This window comes from Lagopus muta, chromosome 20 (genome assembly GCF_023343835.1).
Source record: "Lagopus muta isolate bLagMut1 chromosome 20, bLagMut1 primary, whole genome shotgun sequence".
Lineage (NCBI taxonomy): Eukaryota > Metazoa > Chordata > Aves > Galliformes > Phasianidae > Lagopus > Lagopus muta.
The window spans coordinates 8,170,985-8,193,941 of NC_064452.1; the positions used below are offsets into that span (position 1 = coordinate 8,170,985).

General features: G+C 42.4%; 1 protein-coding gene across 6 annotated transcripts in view; it reads left to right on the top strand.

The window, feature by feature from the left end:
* AUTS2 (activator of transcription and developmental regulator AUTS2) overlaps positions 1-22,957 on the top strand; it is a 663,330-nt gene that overhangs the window by 280,151 nt on the left and 360,222 nt on the right. For all 6 annotated transcript variants that reach the window (XM_048967069.1, XM_048967068.1, XM_048967071.1 and 3 more), the window contains one exon: positions 4,296-4,331. In XM_048967069.1, the coding sequence (XP_048823026.1) occupies positions 4,296-4,331 (36 nt within the window). The remainder of the gene's footprint in view (positions 1-4,295; positions 4,332-22,957) is intronic.

Here is a 22,957-nt window from a genome sequence, read left to right on the forward strand (position 1 = left end):
CAAGAACTCATTTCTATGGCACACATCCCTCAGTTCCTGACCTGGCGCAGATCTGAAGCTTGTGCATGCCTCTCAGCTCATTGCTAGTCCTGTTAAAATTGTGATGGTTGCGAAACGGACCTTGTTCATCATTTTGGGATGCAGTGGCAGTGCGAGTGTGCTCTGGGAGGACAGGGTGTGCAGGCTGTTCCAGGCGTCCTCAGCACTGCTGGGAGCAGGCTGCTGATGAGAGGGGATGCTCAGGAAAAGATGGGCACTGAAAAAGATGTTCCTGAAGGAGATGGGCAGTGCAGGTCTTCCTATAGACAGCAGCAGCATGGAATCCTGGCCTCTTTTTGCTGAACAAGAAGTCACACACTGGGAGAAATAACTCAGCAACAGCGCTGGCATCTGTCTGTCTGGAATATTGTTCTAGCTCAGAATGGGAAGTGGGACTGCGGTGCTTCTTTTTTAATGATGACACCATTTCTCACCAGCATGAAGGGTCACAGCAGAGCTCGCAGATTCCTTCCATAGAGCTCCTATTTCCCTGTTGTTGTGTAGCTGTGTGCATCTGCTGTGTTGTGTACTTCACCCTCTAGAACAAGTCCCAGTGAGGTGTGTTGAGGCAGGAGTCAGTCCCAGCGTGCCCTGCCCATGGCTCTGCTGCTGTCTGCAGGCAGGAAAGGTCTCAGCACCCAGCAGTGTGATACTTTTGATGGCTCATGGTTCCTGTCTCAGTACGAGACGTGCAGTTCTCTGCCTCCCATTCCCTCCCACCTTTGTCTGAAGCCCAAAGGAAGATAAATTAAGAAACAGTCTTTGGGTTATGTGCTTTGAAATCCGGAGTGCTTCTCCTCCTCCAGAATATCCCCAGTAATCTTGGCTGTATCTAAAGTGGGATAACACCAGCAAAGCTGTGTGTGTGTGTGCCAGAAGCTGATCAGCTGCAGTTGCCGCTGCTTTGTGTGTGTGTGTGAGGGTGTGTATGTGTGTGTTTGTGTGTCTAAGGTTGGGTGCTTAAATGCTTTGTTGCATTATGTTAATTCCTCGGCAGTGCAATCAAATTCATGTCGTAATTAAAGCTGTCAGTTGGAAGGCAAGCCAATCGCCAAGAAAACACAGCATAACAAATGAAGTGAAATGATTCTGCGTGTAGCTATACAATGCTTCGCCAGGCATGAAATTAAATAAGTAATTTGATGTTGACATCAGAAATTGAAATGATACCCACTGTTCCTTCATTCAGTCAGACCTGCATAAACAATAGCCAGAACAAATATATACAACACAGCCTTCCTCCCCACCCAGCTCCCCAAGTAATGCACAATCTATATGCAAAATGGGTATTACTGTGCCTTCCAAGACCTCAAGGATGTAATTTTCATTGGTACACAGTAAAGTAATGCTTACGAGAGAGTTACTACATTTTTGCTCCTGGGCCAAAAGTTGTTCTCTTTAAAAAAGAAGAAATAAATAATTAGAAAAGAGCTGAAGGAGAATAACAAAACTGAAATGGTGTTAATTTTAAGCAAGAGGCTTGTGTTTTGCTGATGGGCACCCTGTGCAGGCTTCTGCTGGTGGTTGTGTGAATATCAAACGGTGAACCTAATGTTGGATTTTGCAAAGGGGGAAAGTGAAACCATTCCCTCTATTATAGGCGCATTTATGTAAGAGATGTAGAACCATCCAGTGCAGGATCACGACTCAGCATGGTCTTGTAAAGATGCTGCATACACAGTATCACATTCATCAGTTGGTACCAAGGCTGGGCACTGGGTGGTAGGATCCTTTCGCTATTGGGAGTTGTCAAAAAACCAGGTGAGAAGCTGCCTTCTTGCATAGCCCTTGCTTCAGCCCGTGCGCTCTGTCAGCACACAGTTCACAACGCAGCCAACTTAGTCATTCATGCATGTGCAACACAGTCTTTTGTAGCTACTTAAACTGAACAGAGTATGCAGAGTGTACTGTCCATATGCAGCATGCAATTTGTGGAGGGCTGTGTTTCCATCAAGCAAAGTCGAATTCCCTGAAATTGCTCCAAATTATTTCTTTTCAGCAAAAGTCATTTGACTGCTACGTTTCAGCTGTCCTCTCATAGCCATTGCAGTGTTGCTTTTGAAGGAATGGAAATATTCAGCGGGAAGCGTTTTGTTTGCTTATTCCTTTTTCCTTTGTTTTGTGTGTTGTGTTTTGATATTTGATCCCTCCAAAGCTTGGAATAAAAAGCAGACAAAAAGTGCACACAGATGCAGAATGCAAACTTTGGAGTGTTCAGCCTTTGAAGTAAGTTTTGTAAGTTGTGAGTGAAAGAGTGGGACTTGTTCAGCATCCATGCAGCCCTTCCAACCTGGTGTTACAGAACTGTGGGCAGCAGTGGCCCTTGAAACCCCATAGACCTGGAGGGGACTTGGCAGCCGTGTGAGGGCTGTGCTGTGGTGCTTACCTGACTGCCCATGGCCACCTGTTCCCATCCCTGCGCTGGGAATTCCAAATTTCCATAGCAGAGTCTGTTAATACTGCAATGTTGGTACCCCTAAGATTGCCAGAATCATAGAATCATAGGATTGAAGAGAACCACAATGCTCATGCAGTTCCAACCCCCTGCTATGTGCAAGGTCACCAGCCACCAGACCAGGCTGCTCAGAGCCACATCCAGCCTGGCCTTGAATGCCTCCAGGGATGGGGCATCCATTCCTCATGCTTTTCTCCTGCTAAGTCTTTAACTTTTAATGGCTTAAACCAAAGAGCCTTTCCCTGTACGTACATAACCTCTCTAAACCTCTCTTTTTAGTAGTGCTTTGGTGCACACGTGGTAATATTCTGATTATTTGCAATGAGTACGGCTGTTAATTTAAAATTTCTTGGCACTATTTCTGCTGCACAGGGTTCAGTGAAAAGACTGAGTCAGCCCCTTGGGGGTGGGGTTTGGCTTCATTTTGTGTCAGCGCTTCACTTGGAGATCAGAGGTAGAGGGGGTTGCTGTCAGGGTTCCCTGCGGTAGGGCTGGCAGGGATGCAAATCCTGCTTCTTTCCAGCGTTTGGCTGGGGCTGGTTGGGTCCTGGTAATGGCAGAACTCATGCAGCACTGGAAGAGCATTTGTATTACAGTGCTGCAATGCAGACTGAGCTGCAGGAGCTGAAGGTTGGTCTTCTGAGCTTCCTACTGCTCACCTCAGAGTTACCCTCTGCCTTTTGCTTCCTTGTCTGTTGACCAGCCTGGCTTAGAGCGTTTCAGGTGATGGGGTCGGAGCATTGGAACTGATCACCCTTTAATACAACAGCAGTGACCTGGATTAGGCCTGAGATGTTTCGGTCTCTCACCATGGCTCTAAGAGAACCTGCTGTGTAATCCCCATTGCTGAGATGAAAAACTAATGAAACAAAACCCTTTATCTCCTTAATTCCTGTGAATGTAGAGGTTGTGATCACGTCCCACTTAAAATGAATTTCATGATGCCTATTTTTATTTTTTTTAAAGCATTTAAACCTTTTGATTATTTTTCAATTTAGTAATACTGGTTTAAATTATTCTTACGGTTTGGAGTTTTGGAATCAGTTTCACACTGTAGGGTTTAGTTGCTTTATTTTTGCTTCTCTTTTTAAATCCTTGGTTGGTCTAAGAGTGTGGACATCCAAGTGGGAAATCGTAGTGACTGTTCTCCAGGAAATGGTACATGGACTGAAGCAGCTTCTCTGTGCCCACGCGTTCTTTTACATTTCAGACTACTAATTATGTTTACAAAACGTCTCATTTTAGAGAAGCAGTATGTGTGTACGAACCAGGGCCTTTTGGGAATAAATTGGCAAACAGGTCATACACTGGAAAAGTCATCTAAACCCACTGGGCTTTTTGTTTTGAAGTCAGCCTACGTTTTTTATTTTTTATTTTTTTTTTCTTTTCCCCCTCCCGCCTGCCCCTTTGTGGCCACAAAGCTGAGTAGCTGGAGTCCAGGGCATTGAATGTCAGCATGTCAGGGAGGCTGGTTGATGAGTGTCTGTTTAGTCTCAGTGCAGGGCGAAATGCCATCATTAATTCATTACCCAGCTGCCTGTCAAATAAATTGGCAATTACGTCCACCGCAGAAGCTTGGAATTCAGTAAATAGCACGTTACCATCTCAGAGTTGTTGAGAGATGTAAAGGGAAAAATTAAGCAACACGGTGTTTGTTTCAGTAGCAGATGACAAGGGGCAGCACATTGGTGCTGTGATGTAGTGATGAAAAGCTTGGAAAGGGCTGGTAATGAGCTGTGTGGATTGGAACGTGTTAAAAACCATCACTGACTTTCCACTTTGTCTTTGTGTTTTATTGCAGAGCTCAGCTCCTTCCAGCTTGGGAACAGGCTACTTTGTAAGTGTATCTCAACTTTAACACACGTCTCTGAACAGCATAGCATTACTCCTGAAATGAAAGTGCCTTACTATGTGGAAATGAGCGTAAATAACCTATCTCTGTCTGCCCACTAGGTTAACTTGGCTTTTTCTATTTCTTCCTCCACGGATAAGTAATATAGCAGACGTGGAGATGGATGTTTTCCTGTGCTAACCAGTTGCTACATAAATTCCAAAAATATTTAATTTACACAATTATAGCAAATAAAATGAACCATGGTCAGACCAGCTCTCTAATCCAGGATGGCTGGCTTGATTCCCCCTGTACCAATACATTTGATGTCATGAGAAGAGGATCGGACCCCGACTGGATTGATAATTGATCACTGTGTCTATCTTGTTGTTTATATACATGTCTCTTTACTGATTTAACAGTCCGTACTTACAGTTTTCCATGTGTTTATTCCCAAGTTTATCAACAGACCTTTTACATGCAGATAAGTTTGGGAGTAAGAAATGTTCTGCAGTCAATTCAGTGCACAGTTTGTTTTCCTCTAAGATTTGTATTTAAATTGCTCGTACCCTCTCTAACTTTTGCACTGCATTCTCCAAGCATGTCCCTTCTACCTCGGTGTTACATCTGTAGGAGAAGTAGGACATTATGTATGTCCAAAAACAGGTGGGTAACATGCAGTGAGACTTTCTCCATAGCATTGTTCTGCGTATTTAAAAGTGTAATCAAAGACGGCTTCTATCTTTTCATCAAGCTCTGGGAAAAGAAAACTGTGTAGTGTTCAATTACATGATGAAAAAAAAAACTTTGTTGTTCTCTTTTTAGTTTCCCAGAGTGTAATTGTCTCCCATTAGAACACAGCATGAGTTTGGCCTTTTTTCACAGAGGTCTGTGATCCTGTAAGAAAGATGTGGGATTGAGCTGTGTAATGCATGACTTCATGTGTAAAGTGTAAAGTGCAAGCACAGGAATTGCTTAATACATGGAGAAATGACATGTCCTGCTGGGGTCACACTGGACTTCAGCACAGACCAAATGTTCTGTCTTCTGCCAGTGGTGAGGCCTGAAGAGAGCGTTATCAGCTGGAAAAGGTTTGTGGTAGCTCTTCTAATTAGACTAAAGCCTTAATCTGCGTAAGGTAAAACGTGAAACAGGAAAAAAACAGTTGTTTTTTTTTTTTTTCCCCAGTACTTTCCCTGTTCTGTGTTATGTCTTTTTAAAAGGGAGGAAATGAAAGCAAGAAGAGTATCAAACATCTCAACATGTATCTTGCATTAAGATTAAAACTAAAACTCCATACTTAAGATTAAATTGCTTTCCTTTGGGCGCTTGAAATTCAAATCGTATGAACATACACAGAGATGCTCTTGAATGGGAGAAATATAATGTGGGATGAAAGGCTTTAACATATATAAATAAACCTTTTTCTCCTTATAGCGAGAGCTGAATATGCATGGTTTAAGAACAATGTTCAGCTTCGTATTTAGGAAGCAGAGGTAACAGAAGAAAAGCCATCTGCTGTTCCTTGCACCATACTGCCTGTGGGTTGGTCCAGTAAAGTGAAAATCTGGAAGGTGTCAACATCCCCTATGCTCCAGCAATAAGCTTGAAAGTTTCCAATTCTACCAAGTGGGGAGCTGAGTAACAAGAAGGAGCTTAGCATCTTCTCATGCCAACATATTGGCACTTTGCATTGTTCTGATTCAGATCTGAGCAGATCAGGGAGGCATCCTGTCTTGGGTTCCATTGACATGAGATACTTTTGTACGTAGAGTCATTGTAATATGATTCTTGTAACTTTCTTTTTCCTTCTTCTCTGATAGCCTGATAGTGAAATAACTCCCATAGAAAGCTGTTTTTACAGTTACCCAGTTCGGGATGAAACTCGGAGTTGTTTCCTCCTCTTCTTGTTTTGAAAAAAAATTGTTTTTAGGATTATCTTGCTTATTGTTTAAAAAAAAAAAAAAAAAAAAGCCCATCCTCTTATTAACTTACATGGGACAAATAAAACCCAGATGTGTTTTGTGGTACCAGACAATGAGAAAAATGCTCCAGAATGATCCACTGAGCATGTGTTTCTGATCAGTGTAATTATTGTATTATCAAAGTGCGGAAAGAATATTTGAATTGAATCCTTCTCAGAGCTTTTAACTGGAGAAGACTGTTAGTTTTGCTGTTTAGTGTTAATCTGGAACATCAAAACAAGGGCTGTTGGTCTCAAATAGGACAACAATAGTTTGTAGCTTAATAGATAGTAATAATAAAGCTTTTCCCCATGGAAATTACTGATCAATATACGCTGTATTTTGGAGCACAGAATGTTGCATACCATGGGCACCACAGGGAGCATAGGCAACCAGGTAAGTTGAAATGGACTGATGATCGACTGTGTGAAAGCGTCTTCTCCAGCTGGATCCCAGGTGGAGGCAGGTTTTACTCTGAAATGAATGAACACAGAGGTACGGGTTGCTGTTCTGTCCAAATATTAATGGAATGGTGTTTCATCTGTATTTTAATCATCAGGGTTCATTATTGTTTTTGTCCTCCTCGGTCTCCCATCTCTTCTCCAGTAGTATTGGTTTCTTGTTAGTAGTGTGCATCTCCACCAATAGATGCCTTTGTGGAGAAAATCACCTGCCCTCTAATTAGTGCCCAGGATAGCAGACTGAGATGGTAAAACCTATTGCTGGTATTGATGGAGAATGGTCCCTCCATTAATGGACTATTGCTGTCTTTCCTGTCATTTCTGTGTTACTTTTTAAAGCTTGAACGAATCAAGGTTTGTACTTTCCTATTAGTTGCTTGTTGATTTTGGAATAAGCAGTAAGTATCCTTTGTGTCAACTTAGGCATGCAGCATAATTAGAAAAGCGGTGCGTTTACATGGAAATGTAAAAACAAAGAAGAGTTCATTACTTTCTGTTCTTGGGGTTTTTTTGATATCTTGGGGAATACTCGGTATCTAATACTTGATGTTGCTGATTTTGCTCTGATTCATTCATGGAAGCAGGATTTACCTTAGGGTGGCTGAAGTGAGAGGTACGTAATTGGTGAGCCACCAACACTGCATCTGCGTTGTTCTGTATGTAATTGTGTGTAATGAGGGCAGGAAGGGACAGTTGTTCATTCAGGGAGATTAGGTTTTCTCCCCCAGTTTTTGGTGAGGGTGAAAGGTTGGTTTATGTAGAGCACATTACCTAACATGTACAGAATGGAAGTAATTCTTGTGAGGCAAGGAACCTGTGCTTATGCTGGGCACTTGGTTTTGATAGAAACTCGGGTCCACAATGTATGTGTTTGCTGTGTGTGTCACACTGAAGCAGAAATTGCTTATGGGCCCTTTTAATGCTATAGAGGGTCTCCTGGTATCCCTGCTTGAGAAAATGTTTACATATCCGACACTTTTTCAGTGATAGGAAAGTATTTTTCTGATATCTGTATGATAATTCCATCTAGTAATTTGTGCTGCACTTCTAGTAGTTGTGGTAAAGCTAAAATCTGACCTAGTGTTATGCTGTAATTAGATAAATTTTTGAATGGGAAAGATGGAGGCTCTTATGCTCTTGTTGCTTCTGTGTTAGTGTTTCTTAAAAAAAAAAAAAAAAGGAAAAAGATGCATGCTCTGGGAATGGCAGGGCATTCACACAGTCTGCTTTGATAACCCATATTCACTATGAAGTCAATAGTCAGGGTTGGGAATCTGCATTAAATGATTCAGCCTAACTCATACCTGACTGGCACGATCAGAACTGCCATTGATTAAATAGGCTTTCTAATTAGGTGCTATCAGCAGAGTGGGACATGTGTGAGTAACCTCTGAATGAGTGCTAATGATGCAAAGTTGTTGAGGAGTTGTGAGCACGTCTACTTGCTTGTTTTCTTCATCTAATGACAACCTATCTTCTGCTTCTTCCACAAGAAATAATATTTGGACATACTCTAAATATAGGTGCACCCTAAGAAATCGTAACTAAACACTTCCTGGAGAACCTCCCACTTGTCTTTGATTTTTTTGCATTGCAAATCATCATCATCTCTACTCAGAGATAGATGATGAGGTAGGTTACATCTCATTGAGAAGTGCCATAAGATAGTTTGAGAGTAGCTCAAAGAGAGGATTTTAGGAAAAAAAACTTTCTCGCTTTAGCAAAGTGACTTGAATTTGTGTTGTTTGAATTATTAACATTGTTCAGCTGTCTGTCATTTTAAAAGGCTGAGGGAGATGTTTTAGAATATGATGGGAGTTTGAGTAATAACTGAAAGCTTTTTCTCTTACCTGGCTAAAGAAAATGGTTTTTGCTAGCTTGCTTTCTGTATCTCCCTTCCAGCCAATCTCACGTTAAAAGGTACAGATGGTTTATTGGTTTGCATCACAAAACGGAACAGAAATAAAAATTGAAATGGCTTCATGTTTTATTTCTGAATGACAAGTCCAGCTCCCGGGATTGTTAGGAGCAACCAAAGACAGGTTCGTTTTCTGGTTCCTTTGTTTTCAGTTGGTGCTGATGGTGGGTTTTCGTGTGTGTGTGTGTGTGCTAGCAGTTCCCCCCCATCAAAAAAAGCACTGTGTGCATTTTCAGAATTGATTAGCATTTTGTAACAAGCTGATGACAGAAACAAGTCTGGGAGGTTGGAAGGGAGAAATAAGCACCAGTGCCATTTCTTTACCCAGTAATGATCTTGTTCCACCTTAAAAATAAGGAAGAAAAAAGGGAACAGTGATGTGCACACGGGCTGGTGACTCAGACAAACATAAATTGTGAGCATACTCCCAAAGGCTCCAGCTAATCAGTTGTGCTATCCAGTTTGGCCCTGAGTGGGTTCGGTTCAGCAGATGTTTGTGTAGTTGCTGCCTGCCGCTGGGATGCTGTTGTGTAATGTTGCATTGCACCACTCACAGCTCTAAAACTCATCCCAAGTGGAGCACCAGCAGTATTAGGAGAGTGAAGATGGAGAGCCAGTAGCTGGCCTAGATAAGGCCGACTATTTCACCATGCAGGAAGACTGGTTTTCATCCTAGGTCTAACCTACAGGAGCAATCTGACACTATTTGTACCAGAACATACTCTGGGCTCTCATTCTCACTTACAGCCCTTAACTCTAGTCAGTTTTCCTTCATTGCCTGGTCCTTATGCCATGGCTGCAATCCTAAGTAGAGTCTCTGCCAATATTCTGGTTTCTGGAAGGGGTCAAATTTGTGACAGTATTGACTCTTTTTAGGTGGGAGTGTGCTGAAAGACTCAGCTTTAGGAGGTTACTTCAAGACCCATTGGCTTCCACAGGAAAGGAGCAAGGATGACCTGAAAATAGCCTGAAAAAATTCAGATGTCTATTGTAATGGGAGGAATGTAATACTTGGCACGCTTCATGTGCTCAGTGATGTTGGTAAAAAGAAGGAAAAAAAAGTTGTTTTTGTAAGTAGGCTGTGTTACTCACTACCTTCAGTGCTCAGTTTTAGAAAGCAAACATTCAAATGTGTTTTGCTGAAGTGTTTATACGTCTGAAATGCTGTGAGGTCTACAGTAGCACAACAACAGCAGTCTGTTTGGATGCACCACACTTAATAAGCTGTCACATCCTCTGCGAATACAGTTGAAAAGACAATCCTTGTTATCCTGCTTTTGGCACTATAAATCATTGTTAACAAATCCTAATTTGCTTAGTAGGGTAATGAATTATATCCGGTTTTCTCACTATAATTAGTTTTACCAAGTATTATTGCAAAAGGTATACTGAAAGCCATGTTGGCTTCACTTTAAAATCTCTGCATGCCCTTTCTTTGGAGAAGGGAAACTGAAAACAGAGGTTCTGAATCTTCGGATAGTAAATTCAAGGGAAGTGATCAAAATTCCAAGTAGAAATCTGTGTCTTTGAGCATTGCCTGTTAGCGTTTGCAGACCTCAGTGGAGCAGTGAGACCTGAAAACATTGGTGTTTCTTTATCTGAAATACGTTAGGTGTTATCATTCCAGGAGCCACTGAAAATAGTGTGCACTGTAGCAGCTGCTGGAAGGGAGGCATCATCACTGCCAAATAAAAACATTACAGGTAATAAAGTCTACCCCAGGTCTGTTAATGTTAGCATTTGTAAAATGTAATGCTGTTCCTAGGGACGGCTGAGACTCGTTAAAGAGTTTACTAATGATATGACCATCAAAGCAAAAAGAACAGTAAAAGCAGACATAGGTGTATTTCTAGCAACCTACTAATCACAATGAGAATAGCTGGAGCATAACGACTATTTTTGGAGAACAAAATTGTGTATTTTTCTAAAGGTTGAGAGAAACATGTTATTAACTCAGTATTTGAGAATCGTTTGGGCAAAAAGAATGCTTTACCTGGGTTGGAATTGGCTCAAGAAAGGTCTGTACTCAGATCTGTTATGACCAGAGATGGCAGTTCTATTACTTTTGCAGATCTTCTCTGTGGTATTTTCTCATTAACTTTGGAAACCTGCCCTAATGCATGCTCAGGGCATTTGGATAACATGTTTTGCATTTAAAAATATCGATCCTTACAGTTCTTTGAGTCGGGTGAAACGGTAGCGTCCAAAACTTACACAAAAGGGGAAAGCAGAGGCACAGCATTTCTTACCCAACTACACAGAACTGAGGTCAGATTTCTGCACCGTCAGGTTTATTCCCTCATTGCTGAAACACTGATTTTCATCCTCTGTCTGGACAGTGCATGGATTAATTTCCTTTGGACAAACCCCAAATACATCAGGAGCTGGTGGATGCAAGGAGTTGCCACTTTCAACTGAGCAGTGCTGACTTAAAGTGTACTTCTGGGCGGCCTTGTCTTTCCTCCTTGCCCAAATCCAGTCCTACTCGAGTTGTTAGAATTGAGCAATCTTTCTGCCTCGTATCTTTGTCTCAGTTTTACCCTGTTGTGTGGTTCCTGTGGATTTCTTTCTGGCACAGTGTTACGCGTAGTTCTCTTCTGTTTCTTCACCAAACACTCAGGGCATGTCAGCCCCTTTTCCTTCTGCTTCTCTGTACAGTTCTCTTGCCTCAGCGGGGTCCACAGATAATAAATGTGAAGAATGGAGGTGTCTTAGGGAAAGGAAAGAAGGAAGTTCAAACATTTGTGTATTTGAATCTGCCGTTCTGTTATTTACCAGAAGGGTCTCTAACTTCTGGCATCAGCAGAAGAGAGAGGAGTGCCACAATGGTTGGCAAGTAGCTTCGTTTACAGTTCCAGAACCTTGGGGCATAGTCTGTATGTATTTTTGATGGTATTTCAGATGAACTTAATCATTTTAGACAATCTTCAACGAAAATCAATTAACAGAAGTCATGTCATGATCTTTCGTAGGCAAATTTTTAATTTTATAATTTCCGCTTCTGGAGATTATAAGATTTAGATAAGGAGCAGAAAGACTAAGATTTGCTGTCAGTCTAGATTTGGTCTCTAATGCCCCCTGTTACACATAGCTCATCTTTATTACTTTTTGCCGTTGGCCTCATGGAAGTATATTTTTTTGCTCATTGGCTCTTGTGAAACAAAAGAATTATTATTTCCTATTTCCCTTTTTTCTCTTTCCCATAACATGTGACACAAATTGTGAACCTGAATAATAAAGAATTGCCTCACTGATTGCTAAACATGCATTATGGTGCTTTTAAACTCATTTCAGGTCATCGTACTGCAAATTAGGTTGATTGCAAGCAGTTAAGCTGTCATATACAAAGCCTCCATCTTCCAAGGGGTCTCAGTTTCATATTGTTAAGGAAGATGTTCAATAGCATCGAATGTATGCGTTGTAAGTTTAATATTTGGGAAAGGTAGAGTTGGGTCTCTAGAGGGGATTCATTTCATGAAAAGTGCTGGTTTGCTCATTATGCATGGTGGTATTTTTTGTAACCCAAGAGGAAGGAGCAACGCTGGACTATTTGTGAGGCAAAGCATCTGCTGCTGTGATTGTTTGTTGTGTGTTTGGTGGTATTGTTTGCTTAGAAATCACCAGCATGGTCATGTGGCTAACCAAAGAGGTTACTCTGGAGAAAGATAGTGCTAAAGATTCTCTGAAAGTAAGCTTATATGTGTAGGTATGGCAGGATTAATGAGGTGAAACTGTATGATGGTGTTATTTTGATGTGAACTTCCCCGGTCTTCTCATTTGGTCATTTTCTGGGTAAAAAAAATTACTTTCTCCCTCTCTTTCTTATGTTTTGGAAAAAATACATGTAGCAATTCAGAGTACATCATACTATTTCATCTTTTAAACAATAGATCTTTTTTCTTCCTGCTAAACTTAGAAGTAATGAAATGCTGGTGTAGCTTCAGTAGGGAAAGCTCTCACCTCTTATTGCATGCATTCCATTCTAAAACCTATCCGGAGTATGAACTGATCCTATGTGAATGGTTAGTGTTACGGTGAATGCGAGTATATTCTTCTTTTGAGTCACTTGGAGGGATGGTAGGGTGGTACCTGAAGTAGAGAACACATCTGCTGATTGCAAGAATTAAGGCTAAATTTCACAGAATAGAGTCCAATTCTCTTTCTCAGCCTTTTATGTCAGAACTCAGAATTGCTGTCTGATAAAATGTAGGACACCAGATTGAATTACTTCATTGAACCACTGCTGTCCCCTGTTAATGGTAATTGCACGGATATAGCGGTCTTTCTTGGCAACATCTCAGATATTTACCTCCCACTGTTTTTCAATTCAAACCTTTGATGAAAATATTCCCAGTACTTCTTTAAAGCAGACACCCAACTGTCTTTCTTGACAAAGGCAAGGTCTTTAAATCAGATCCTGACAATTTGTGACACAGCAGTCTATCCAAATCACCTTTTACCTATGTCACTGTGTCATTTCCTGAAAAAAAATGTGTCCATCAGAGAAAGGTTGCTGAAGGCTTGGCGCTCGGTGAGGCTGTGCGTGTGGCGGGGGGAGCAGGGCGATGCGTGTTTGCTTCAGTGGAAGTAATTAGATGAAGGCTTGTAAAGTTGTGATGCGTGCTGTAATGGTTTGTTATAAATATGTATTTTGAGGTACTTTGTCCATAGGAAAAGCTTTATTAGATTATTGTTGCTCTCAGACCGTTAGGAAGTGAGGAATTTTTTACATCTTTTCCTTTAATAATGGTGAGGCTGATTTGAAAGTAAAAAGAAAAAAAAAAAAGATCAGGGCAGTTGTTTTCTTCTTTACTACTCCTGAGGGTTAATGTGCATTCAGCTGCAGTAGCTTATTCACCTCCTGGAACCTCATTGCACTTGATGTTCTGAGCTGCCCCTCCCACAGAGAGATGTGGTGCCACATCCACCATTCATTCTAGCAAACGCTATTGTTTTGAGCCATCCTGCATTGTGATGAGGACTCCTTCGACTCGTGCAATCAGATCAGTGCTGCTTTCATTACTGAAGAGTCTGCTGTCTTGCTTTGCTGGAAGATGGCAACCATTCCCTGCAGTGCTAGAGGGTTTCTGGAAGATCTCTTTGCATTACTGGAGATGGTTTTGGTACAAAGTCATGGTTGGCATATAAAAGCAGCATGGTAGCCCATTTTAAGTAGCATCACCCTTAATAGGAAAGGGAAGTGATAGTCATTTGTGAGTGAAGAGAAAGTAATGTATCTATTTTGTTGTTTATTCAGTGAACTTCATAACATGCTGTTCAGCACAGACGGTGCCTACCTGCACATCTGTGTGGTAGCTTTGTACTAGACTGTAGATTTCTAGCTATTACTGCAATAAAACATTTTATTATTAATAGCATTGGCTGTTTGGCCTACCTTAGGAGATGAAAAGAGATTAAGCATCGGAATAGGCACCAGCTATAATAGAAGATCATGAGCTAACTTCATTAGCAAAGTGCTAATCTTTGCCAAGCAGGATGTGTCTGTCAGGGATGGTGATGAAAGACAAGCTTGGAGCAAAGAAATGGCTGTCGTGCCCTGTGGAAGTGTGTGCCAGGCTGGTTCAGAGAGAGCAGTTCGTGTCTGGGGTGGCAGTGCTGTAGTACAGGATGACACTGTGCCTGTTGGAACCAAAGAAACCTTCCCAGTGAGAGTCTGGATTGTTGGGCATATCAGTAAACGCAGCAAGACTGTGATTTAGTTTCAGTAAATCGTTTCTGAAGCCAAACGGAAGGGTTTTCATGCTGCACAGCTGAAAGAGAATGTAGCAAGAAAAGAAGGGGGTTAAGATTTTTGGAACACTTGAGAAATTCTCCTAGAAGAGATGCTCTTTGAATTTCCACTTCCCTCTGCTGCAGTGTGCACACATGAGAAATGGAGAAAAGAATTGCCTCCTCTTCCCCTACTCCAGTGCTTATCTTAGTATTTCTCAGATGGCTTCTGAAGATGGAAGTCATTAAATCCAGGCAAACAGTTTAATAGAATCGACACACTTTATCCAGATTCCGCTTTTTCTTTGATGAAATAAAGGTAATAATTGAAGTTATTTGTAGGAGCAGTAGCCTCTGAAATCTTCAAAGTGCAGACCCTATTTCTGTACAGTGTGTGCATGCTGGAGAGCTGGCAGCACAGATGCTGGGGAAAGGAATGTGTTCTGGGGCTCTGCGAGAGGCCCTGATGCTAGTCCATCTGCAGAGAGATCACTTACACCTGCTGGTAAGCCACCCTCTTCTTCTCTCTTCCTGTCTCCCTGCAATATTAACATCTGGCTTGCAGGACTGTTTCCACCTTGGAGTGGCAGCTGTGTCGGAGGCAGTGTGCTTTTTACAGCAGAGAACAAAAAGACACGAGCAAACCTGAACCCCGTGCTGGCAAATGCATGCAGGTGCCTCCTGTAAGCACTGTGTCTTCTGCTGTCTGCTTAGGGCTGCCAGCTTGGAAGAGCCAGCCGTGAAGCCTAGGATGCTGTTAAACACCACCGAGGACTTGTTTGCTCCCTCCCCAATCCTGTTCCCCACTGAACACAAACTGTGAGAAGTCCAAGAACTGCTGTGATGCCAACAAGAGCAAAATTACTTGCAGCTGGTGAATGCCACCTGCTCCTGCCAAACTTCAGCCAAAACAGTTTCCTCCCCGGGGTGCTCTGGAGTGGGGAATCCGAAAGCTGTTCAAAGCAGAGATTTGTAGTGTAGGTGTGGAAAAGGACCTGGCAATTCTTGCCTGGGAGCTGAGCCTGTTTTGCAGGGGGTCATCAGTTCCGATGGCGCTTTCTCATTTCCTTTCCCAAGCTCCCCCTCACTTTTCCGGTATGTCACTTATGAATATTAATTCAGTCCTCTCTTCTTTTATTTGCCACGCTTTTTCCCATCTGAGCTGATACAAATTTTTTATTATTATTATTATTATTATTATTTTTATAAAAAGAAATATCCTGTATGTGATACCAGAGCAGAGCATCTCCCTTGAAGGCCCTCTGAGGTGGTCACACAGTGCCACCTGATGACGCCGTTTTCTTCTGTGGTAGAAGCACCCTTGACCACAGTGAAGGACAAGAAACACAACCTCTCTTCGTGCTCCTTGTCATTCCCTCTGATTCTTAATAGCTTTCCTCATTCGTTTGCCCATTGTTTCCCAGTAATTTGCTGCTTTTTAGGTTTTTGTTTTTGTTTTTTTTTTCAAGTAAGCTTTGTTTATGTAAATCATCGGTGGTACAGAAACAGTAAGCAGAAGGACAACGTCATTTTGAGTTAATGTTAAGAGTCCTCTTAGCCCATTCACCCTGTCCCTTCCTAACTGCTTCACAGCTTTGAAGGACTTTATTCCAACTGAACCAGCAGAAGTCTTGTTGTACATCACCAGAAAGCCACCCATGTCCACCTCTATTTAAAGCAGTGTTTCAGAGAGCACTGTTGTTGAGTTGACCAGTTCTATCAAATGTGTGCCTGCCTTTGGGCAGAAGGAGTTCACTGCAGTAACTTGCTTTGGCACCTTTCAGAGTCAGAGCCCAAGTTCATTACCTTTGTGGTTGTGTAGTCATTAGTCACTGCTTCTTGCTTTCACTTCTGTCCTTTAGTTTGCAGTGTTTTCTTTCTTCTTTCATCTGCTTTGCTACCATTGTCTGATTTTCATAAACCTGCTATGAATTTGCTCCTCGTTCATTTCTCAGCTCCACCATGAAGGCTTTTTTTCTTGCCTATCTGCAGTCCAAATGCCTGAAGTGTGATAACAATTAAGTCCTCATTATTTCTTGAAAGCATCATCTCAACTGCTTACCTGAAGGTAAGTTTGAAGGGACTCCATTCCTGCTGTGACTTGTTTGAAAAGGTAGAGAAAACTTCAAACAGCATCTGAGATATCTGCGTTACTCATGCTGTCACCAGCTCACTTGTGTGTGCAGTTTAACATATGAAATTAATCTTGGTATTCTTGTGCTGTTGTTAGCCTTGTTTCCTAAAAGTTTCCAGGTGCTTTCTAGGAACCTGTGTGAATGGAGCCCTCTGTCTGATGTTGGCATGGATGTGTGTGTATGAGAGATGGAAACCTAGGGTTTGGTAGAGGCAGTGGTCTCCAGAATTCCCACTGCTACTCTATTTCTCCCAGCTTTCTCTCCCTCCCTCACTGCCTGGAAATGCTTCTGATATAGAATGCCTCTTTGGAGGAGTTAACCACTTCCTTTCCATGCACACCCCAGAGGAATGCAAAATGCTTGTTTCCTATGAAAGGATGATTGTGCTGCCTCAAAATAGAGGAAGACAGCATGGTAAAAACAGGTCGTGGCCATTAGGTTGGGGGTCACTGCATCAAAATTCGCTTTTGCAGCTTTCCGTTGCAAACAGCTTCCCTGACGTCTCTTTCTCTCCTCTGCTTCTGTGTTTATGCTTTCTGACATACTTAGGAGAATATCTTTTTCCCTTCTTGCTCTTTTCAATTGCTGTGTCCCCTGACTGTGTTCGCATAGCTAGAAAGCCGTAAAATATTTCATCCACTGACTGCCACATCTAAAATGCGTTAAATTAGTGTTTATTTAACTTTTTACTGCTGACTCACAAAATTACTTTTAGTCTGGTTTGGATATATAACTTCTTAATTTTAATTTATTGCTGTACTCTGCTCTGATTGCTTCTTTGCAGTGCTATCAGATGGTATGCTATGTCAATATTTTCTCCAGGATGCTTTCTAGATTTATTCGGCGTTGGATATTTATACAACCAAGAGGGGCACCCCTTAGAAATTCAGTCACTTAATAAATGCCTATTTTTAAGGCCCATACTTCTCTGAGTCAAAGTGACTTGGTTTAATTTCATCACCCTTTGTTTCATGAAGTTTTTGTACATACACTGGAAAAAACGTTCTTCTGCATCATGAACATGGCATGGTTGAAACGGGGAGGGGATTTGGGGGGTGAAGTGCAAGGCGTTTTGGTTTAAGTTTTTCTGTAGTACCATGATTTCTGTTGTGGCACTCTGGAAGGGTCTCAGTGAGAAGCTGTTTCTCTCCTTAGATTCTATACATGTACATAAACTGTCCTTTGTCTCAAAGCTTACAACTGAAGTTCCTGGGCTCCATCAGGAGAGGGGTGGCCAGCAGGGACAGGGAGGTGATTGTCCCTCTCTACTCGGCTCTTGTGAGGCCCCATCTGGAGTACTGTGTCCAGGTGTGGAGCCCTCAGTACAAGAAAGACATTGAGATTTTGGAAAGGGTCCAGAGGAGGGCGACTAAGATGATCGGGGGCTGGAGCACCTCCCCTATGAGGACAGGCTGAGGGAGTTGGGCTTGTTCAGCCTGGAGAAGAGAAGGCTGCGGGGTGACCTCATTGCAGCCTATCAATACCTGAAGGGAACCTACACCCAGGAGGGGAGTAAACTCTTCAAAAGGGCTAACAACAGCAGGACTAGGGGAAATGGTTTTAAGTTGAAGGAGGGAAGATTTAGGTTGGATGTTAGGGGGAAGTTCTTTACTAGGAGAGTGGTTAGGCCCTGGAACGGGCTGCCCAGGGAGGTTGTGGATGCCCCGTCCTTGGACGTGTTCAAGGCCAGGTTGGACGGGATCCTGGGCAACCTGATCTGAATGTGCATGTTTGGTGGCCCTGCTAGGCAGGGGGGTTGGAACTACATGATCCTTGAGGTCCCTTCCAACCCGGGTGATTCTGTGATTCTGTGATTCTGTGAAGTTAATTTTGAAGTGTAAGACGGAAGAAGTAAAGTGTTGGAGTAGAAAAGATGCGTAACTAAGAGATGTGACCAATCAGAAGCCATTCCACATTGCTGCCCATCTCATTAGACATTGTGTGGATGGTGCAGAAAGGCCTAGGATGCCAAAGACAAATTGTGCAGCTCTGTGACCAGCATTTGTAGTTCTGTTTCTCCCGTCTGTCTTTGTAGCAGGTAGGAGAGAAGTAGGTAGATTTAATGTCTGATGTGCTTCACAGATTGTGTTTTTCCATATAACCTCCTAGGAAAGTACTTCTTCTTGGTTGCTGTTGGTTTATTTTTTGCTTGGTTTGCTCTAGGAGTTTATAAATGGTAAAACCAATGTTCTCATGTGCCCTTAAACTTGTTTCTCAGCCTGCACTGTTATAGGTGACAAATAATGCCAAAAAAAACTCAAAACAATTAACTGTAATTCTTCCTGAGACATTCTGGTTTTGAACTGTCCAATTTGTCAGGTGTTCATTTTATACAGAAGTCCTGACGTGCTGCCATTAAGTATGGAATATGAAGTAAATCAAGTACATGCTTTATATATCAGCATAGCACACAACAGGTACATAGTTTATGTATATGAATATGTGGTGTACATAAAATACAAACATTTAGGACATATTCTCACTGTCTGGATGTTCCTGCCTCTACCATGAGGTGCTCCCGCACTTACTTCAACAGTCAGCTTTGGATGGGTTTAAGCACAGCTGAGGACTTCTGCTTTCCAAAGCTCAGGTGATCGTTTTTGTCAGTGGTAGATGAAGGTGTACTGACATCATCCCTTCTGCTGGCTGTGCTGTGCATGTCGTCGCCTCCAGCAGGGGAGCAGGAACAGCCAGTGGGGACGTTGCAGTGTGCAACAGCAGTTTATGAAGTTAGCATCCATCCTGGCCTCAGTGTCAAGATGGTCAGTGTTTCCATGTGTGAATGAAGATTTGTATAGTTTATATAATAGCATTCGATTCTCCTGACTTCTCCTTTTTTTTTTTCTTTTCCCTTTTCCTTCCATTTCTCACTTTGTGTTGAGGGAAAAGAAAAGCACTGCCATGTAGATCTTCTCTTTCATTTTTTATTTTTTCCCAAAATACCTCCATGCATTCTCCACTGGTGGAAAGGCCTTGTTGCTTAGTGATAAAAGTGGCATTTCTCACAGCAGTTTAAATTTCACTCTCCTCTCTTCACAGTCTCATCTCAGCAAAGCACAGGTTCAAGTTTAAACACATGCTTACATCCATTCTGTTCAGGAGAGCGTGTAAGCACACATGCATAACTGAAGTCAATAGGATTTAAGTGCGTGCTTCACTTTAAAGCATGTGCTTCACTGCTTTCCTGAATACAGGGGGTTTAATCTAAGTGCTTTGGAAATTGCAGTGGCCTTGGACATATCAGTTCTTTTACCCATCTGGAAAAATGGCTGCTGTAAAATATTGTCAGTAACGTACACACTTTGCAACTTCGATGTAAAAAAAGAGTTGTTTTCTCTCGTACGCATCATCCTTGTGGTATGTTTAGCTAATGCACAGCAGCCTGATGAAAATGGCTGCAATTTGTGACTGTACCGTGCAGCAGGCCGCTGCTGAGGCTGCTTGGTGCCAGATGACATTCAGTCTATGCCATTCACAGCTCTTCTGTCAGAGGAGCTGCAGCTCCCAGAACTGCTGTATTGAATCACGTGCCTGGTGCTGGAGTCTTGTATCATATCTTAGAATGGCCTGGGTTGAAGAGGCCCACAGTGCTCATCCAGTTCCAACCCCCTGCTGTGTGCAGGTCGCCAGCCAGCAGCCCAGGCTGCCCAGGGCCACATCCAGCCTGGCCTTGAATGCCTGCAGGGATGGGGCATCCACAGCCTCCTTGGGCAACCTGTTCCAGTGCCTCACCACCCTCTGAGTGAAAAACTTCCTCCTAATATCCAACCTAAACCTCCCATCTCAGTTTAAAATCATTCCCCCTTCTCTTCCAGCGGCCACCTGTAAGAACTCATCCAGGGTGCTGACTTCTTCTGCATGCTGTGCTAGAATCAGCAAGGCAAAGGCAACTTGAAGAGCCGTGTCTCACTCTGTCTAGACTTCTGTGTTACTTGTTCTGTCTGTATCTATAATTTTATTTCAGTTGTTGAACCGCAGCTCAGCATCTGGCCCCCAATGTTTTGAAAATCTTTGAGAGCTAATTAGGCTGTCCTCTGAGTATGGCTCATCCAGCCAGTCAGAGCAAACAAATCGCACCGTTTGTATTAGGAAATCTCTACAAATGACTGATCCCTGTCATGGGGTAGCATTAATCTTTCTAGTATAGATTTCCAATAGTTAACCATCTGGCTCCATGCAGTTTTCCAGAAAACATTCACTACCAGGGCCAGTGGAAAGAAGAAGGTGGGATTAATAACCCGAGTACATCATATGAAGCATTAATCTTTAGGATTGGCCATTTGTTTTTATCAAAACAACTCCCTGAAGATAATATCTCACAGCATGTGGTACTTGCATGGACTTCTTTCAAAATGAGAGAATGTTTGTGTATCTGCCATGATGTGCAGTTTGCAAATTCAGTGTGGGTGATTAAGGCCAGAAGAATTGTACATTCTGTATTTAGGTTGTGTTTACAGTGCCATCCTGCTCAGTGAAAAAGTCAGTGTTTGTTTTAAAGCTTTTCATTCGAAATACCGCTTTCATATGAGCCTCTAAAATTTCACTAGTAAGCATTAATAAGTAATAGAGCAGTGCAGGCAGCACCGTGTCCATCTGATGGATGAATTTCAGCAGCTGAGCTGTAAAAGACAAGTCCAGCATCTTGGTCTAGGTTAAATGATCTCAATCCTGCTAAGTGTTTCGGCACCTGCTTGACTTTAATCACCAGTTGTTGCACAGGTTTCATTGGTCCTAAGTGCTTTGTCGAAATACAGCCATACGACGTAGGTCCTGCCTGAGGTCCCTGACTTGCAAGCTGTGGCAAATTAAAGGCAAAAAACAGCTGAAGAGGTTATGGCCCTCAAGCTGTCTATCCTGCCCTTGTGATGGAGATTACCTCCTCTGCAAGGCAGATAAATGAATGGCTTCTAAAGCATATTAAGTTAAACTCAAATTGGAGTCATAATACTCCAAACTGAAAACTTGAGCACTCCAGGAGCTGCTTTATGAGCTGTACAGTTGTCTCTGCTGTGGTGGGATGACAACTGCCACCAGGGGAACGGAGTAGATGGTGTGGGGATGGTAACTACTTCGGCTGCCTGATTTTAATCGATCACTGCATGCAAATCAGAGCTCTTAGTCCCTTTCTTGACAGCCTGACTTGTGAAACTTAATGCTGTTTTCAAAGCTGGCTGGCTCATACACTGCTACTTGACCTCCCTTTAGTGCTGTCCAACACTCGCCTGGCTTTCTCACTTACCCAGTACAAGAGAATCAATTTAAACTGTAATCTCCTTGAGAGGTGGGACTACATTTTCCATGCATTCGGATGTAGCATGTTGTGAGCACTGCCGAAGCAGAACTAATAATTTCCCCAATCTGCTTGTGACACTGATACACTTGAGTAATGTACAGCACTCCCTACATAAACCATGTTTATACCTTCTCACCCAATCACGTCTGTTGCAAAACTTCCAAATAAATGGTGGGTTCCTTACTGATTCGTCCTGATAGAGAGTGATTTGTAATAATCGTGTCATGCCAAACTCATAATAATACTAAACGAAGGCATTTGTTGAAGGAAGTAATTGTAAATTGCATGCAAATTCAAGCCTTGCCGACATTAATCAATACTGAAGTGCAATTTTGGCACTCCTCATATAATGCTACTGAATCTAATCCCACGGGTTTTACATTTCTGTGCAATTACTTTGATTTGAAACCTTTTTTTTTTCTACTGAAAAAGTAAAATGCATTTTTGAGTATTTTCACTGGCCTGAAAGATACGTGCTCTCATACACCAACCCTGTGGCTTGTGTGTGTGATTGGTGAATCTGCATTGCTTCAACTAGTTTGTGTTCTTATCATGTTGTGCATTTCAGCTGGTCAGCCCATCCGGTGGGTAATTTGTTTATCGTTGAAGAGACTGAAGTGAGTTGGCGTGGTTTGATCACAGCCCCCTGAGCGCTGCTCTCCAATTCAGCTGTTGTTCCTGCAGTTGTATCTGGCTGTTGAGTTTTCCGAGCAGTGCCTTTGTGGTGCTGTGTTCTCAGGAGATGTTCTGCCCTTCGTTCTTCTGGAGGATCCTGTGCATAGGAGAAGGAAGAACACAAAGCCAGCACATGGGAAGTCAGTCCTACACAACTTAGTAAGCAGCTTTGTTTATTTCCATAAGACTAGAGGGGATATGTTGTGTTAGGGACGTAAGTACAGCTTTCCATAGTCAAGCTCTCTAAAGAACGTGATTTGACCTGAGAGACGGTGCACTATTTTTGTTCTGTGGCAATAACTGCCTGAAAACAATGTCACAGTTACAATATGTGTTTGTTTTCATTATGGGAGCCCTGTACTCCCTAATTAAGACTGAAGGGACAGTGCTCTGCATACAGAAGATAGAATGTTCGATCCTACTGGGAATGGATGGAACCATAGTATCCTATTAGAT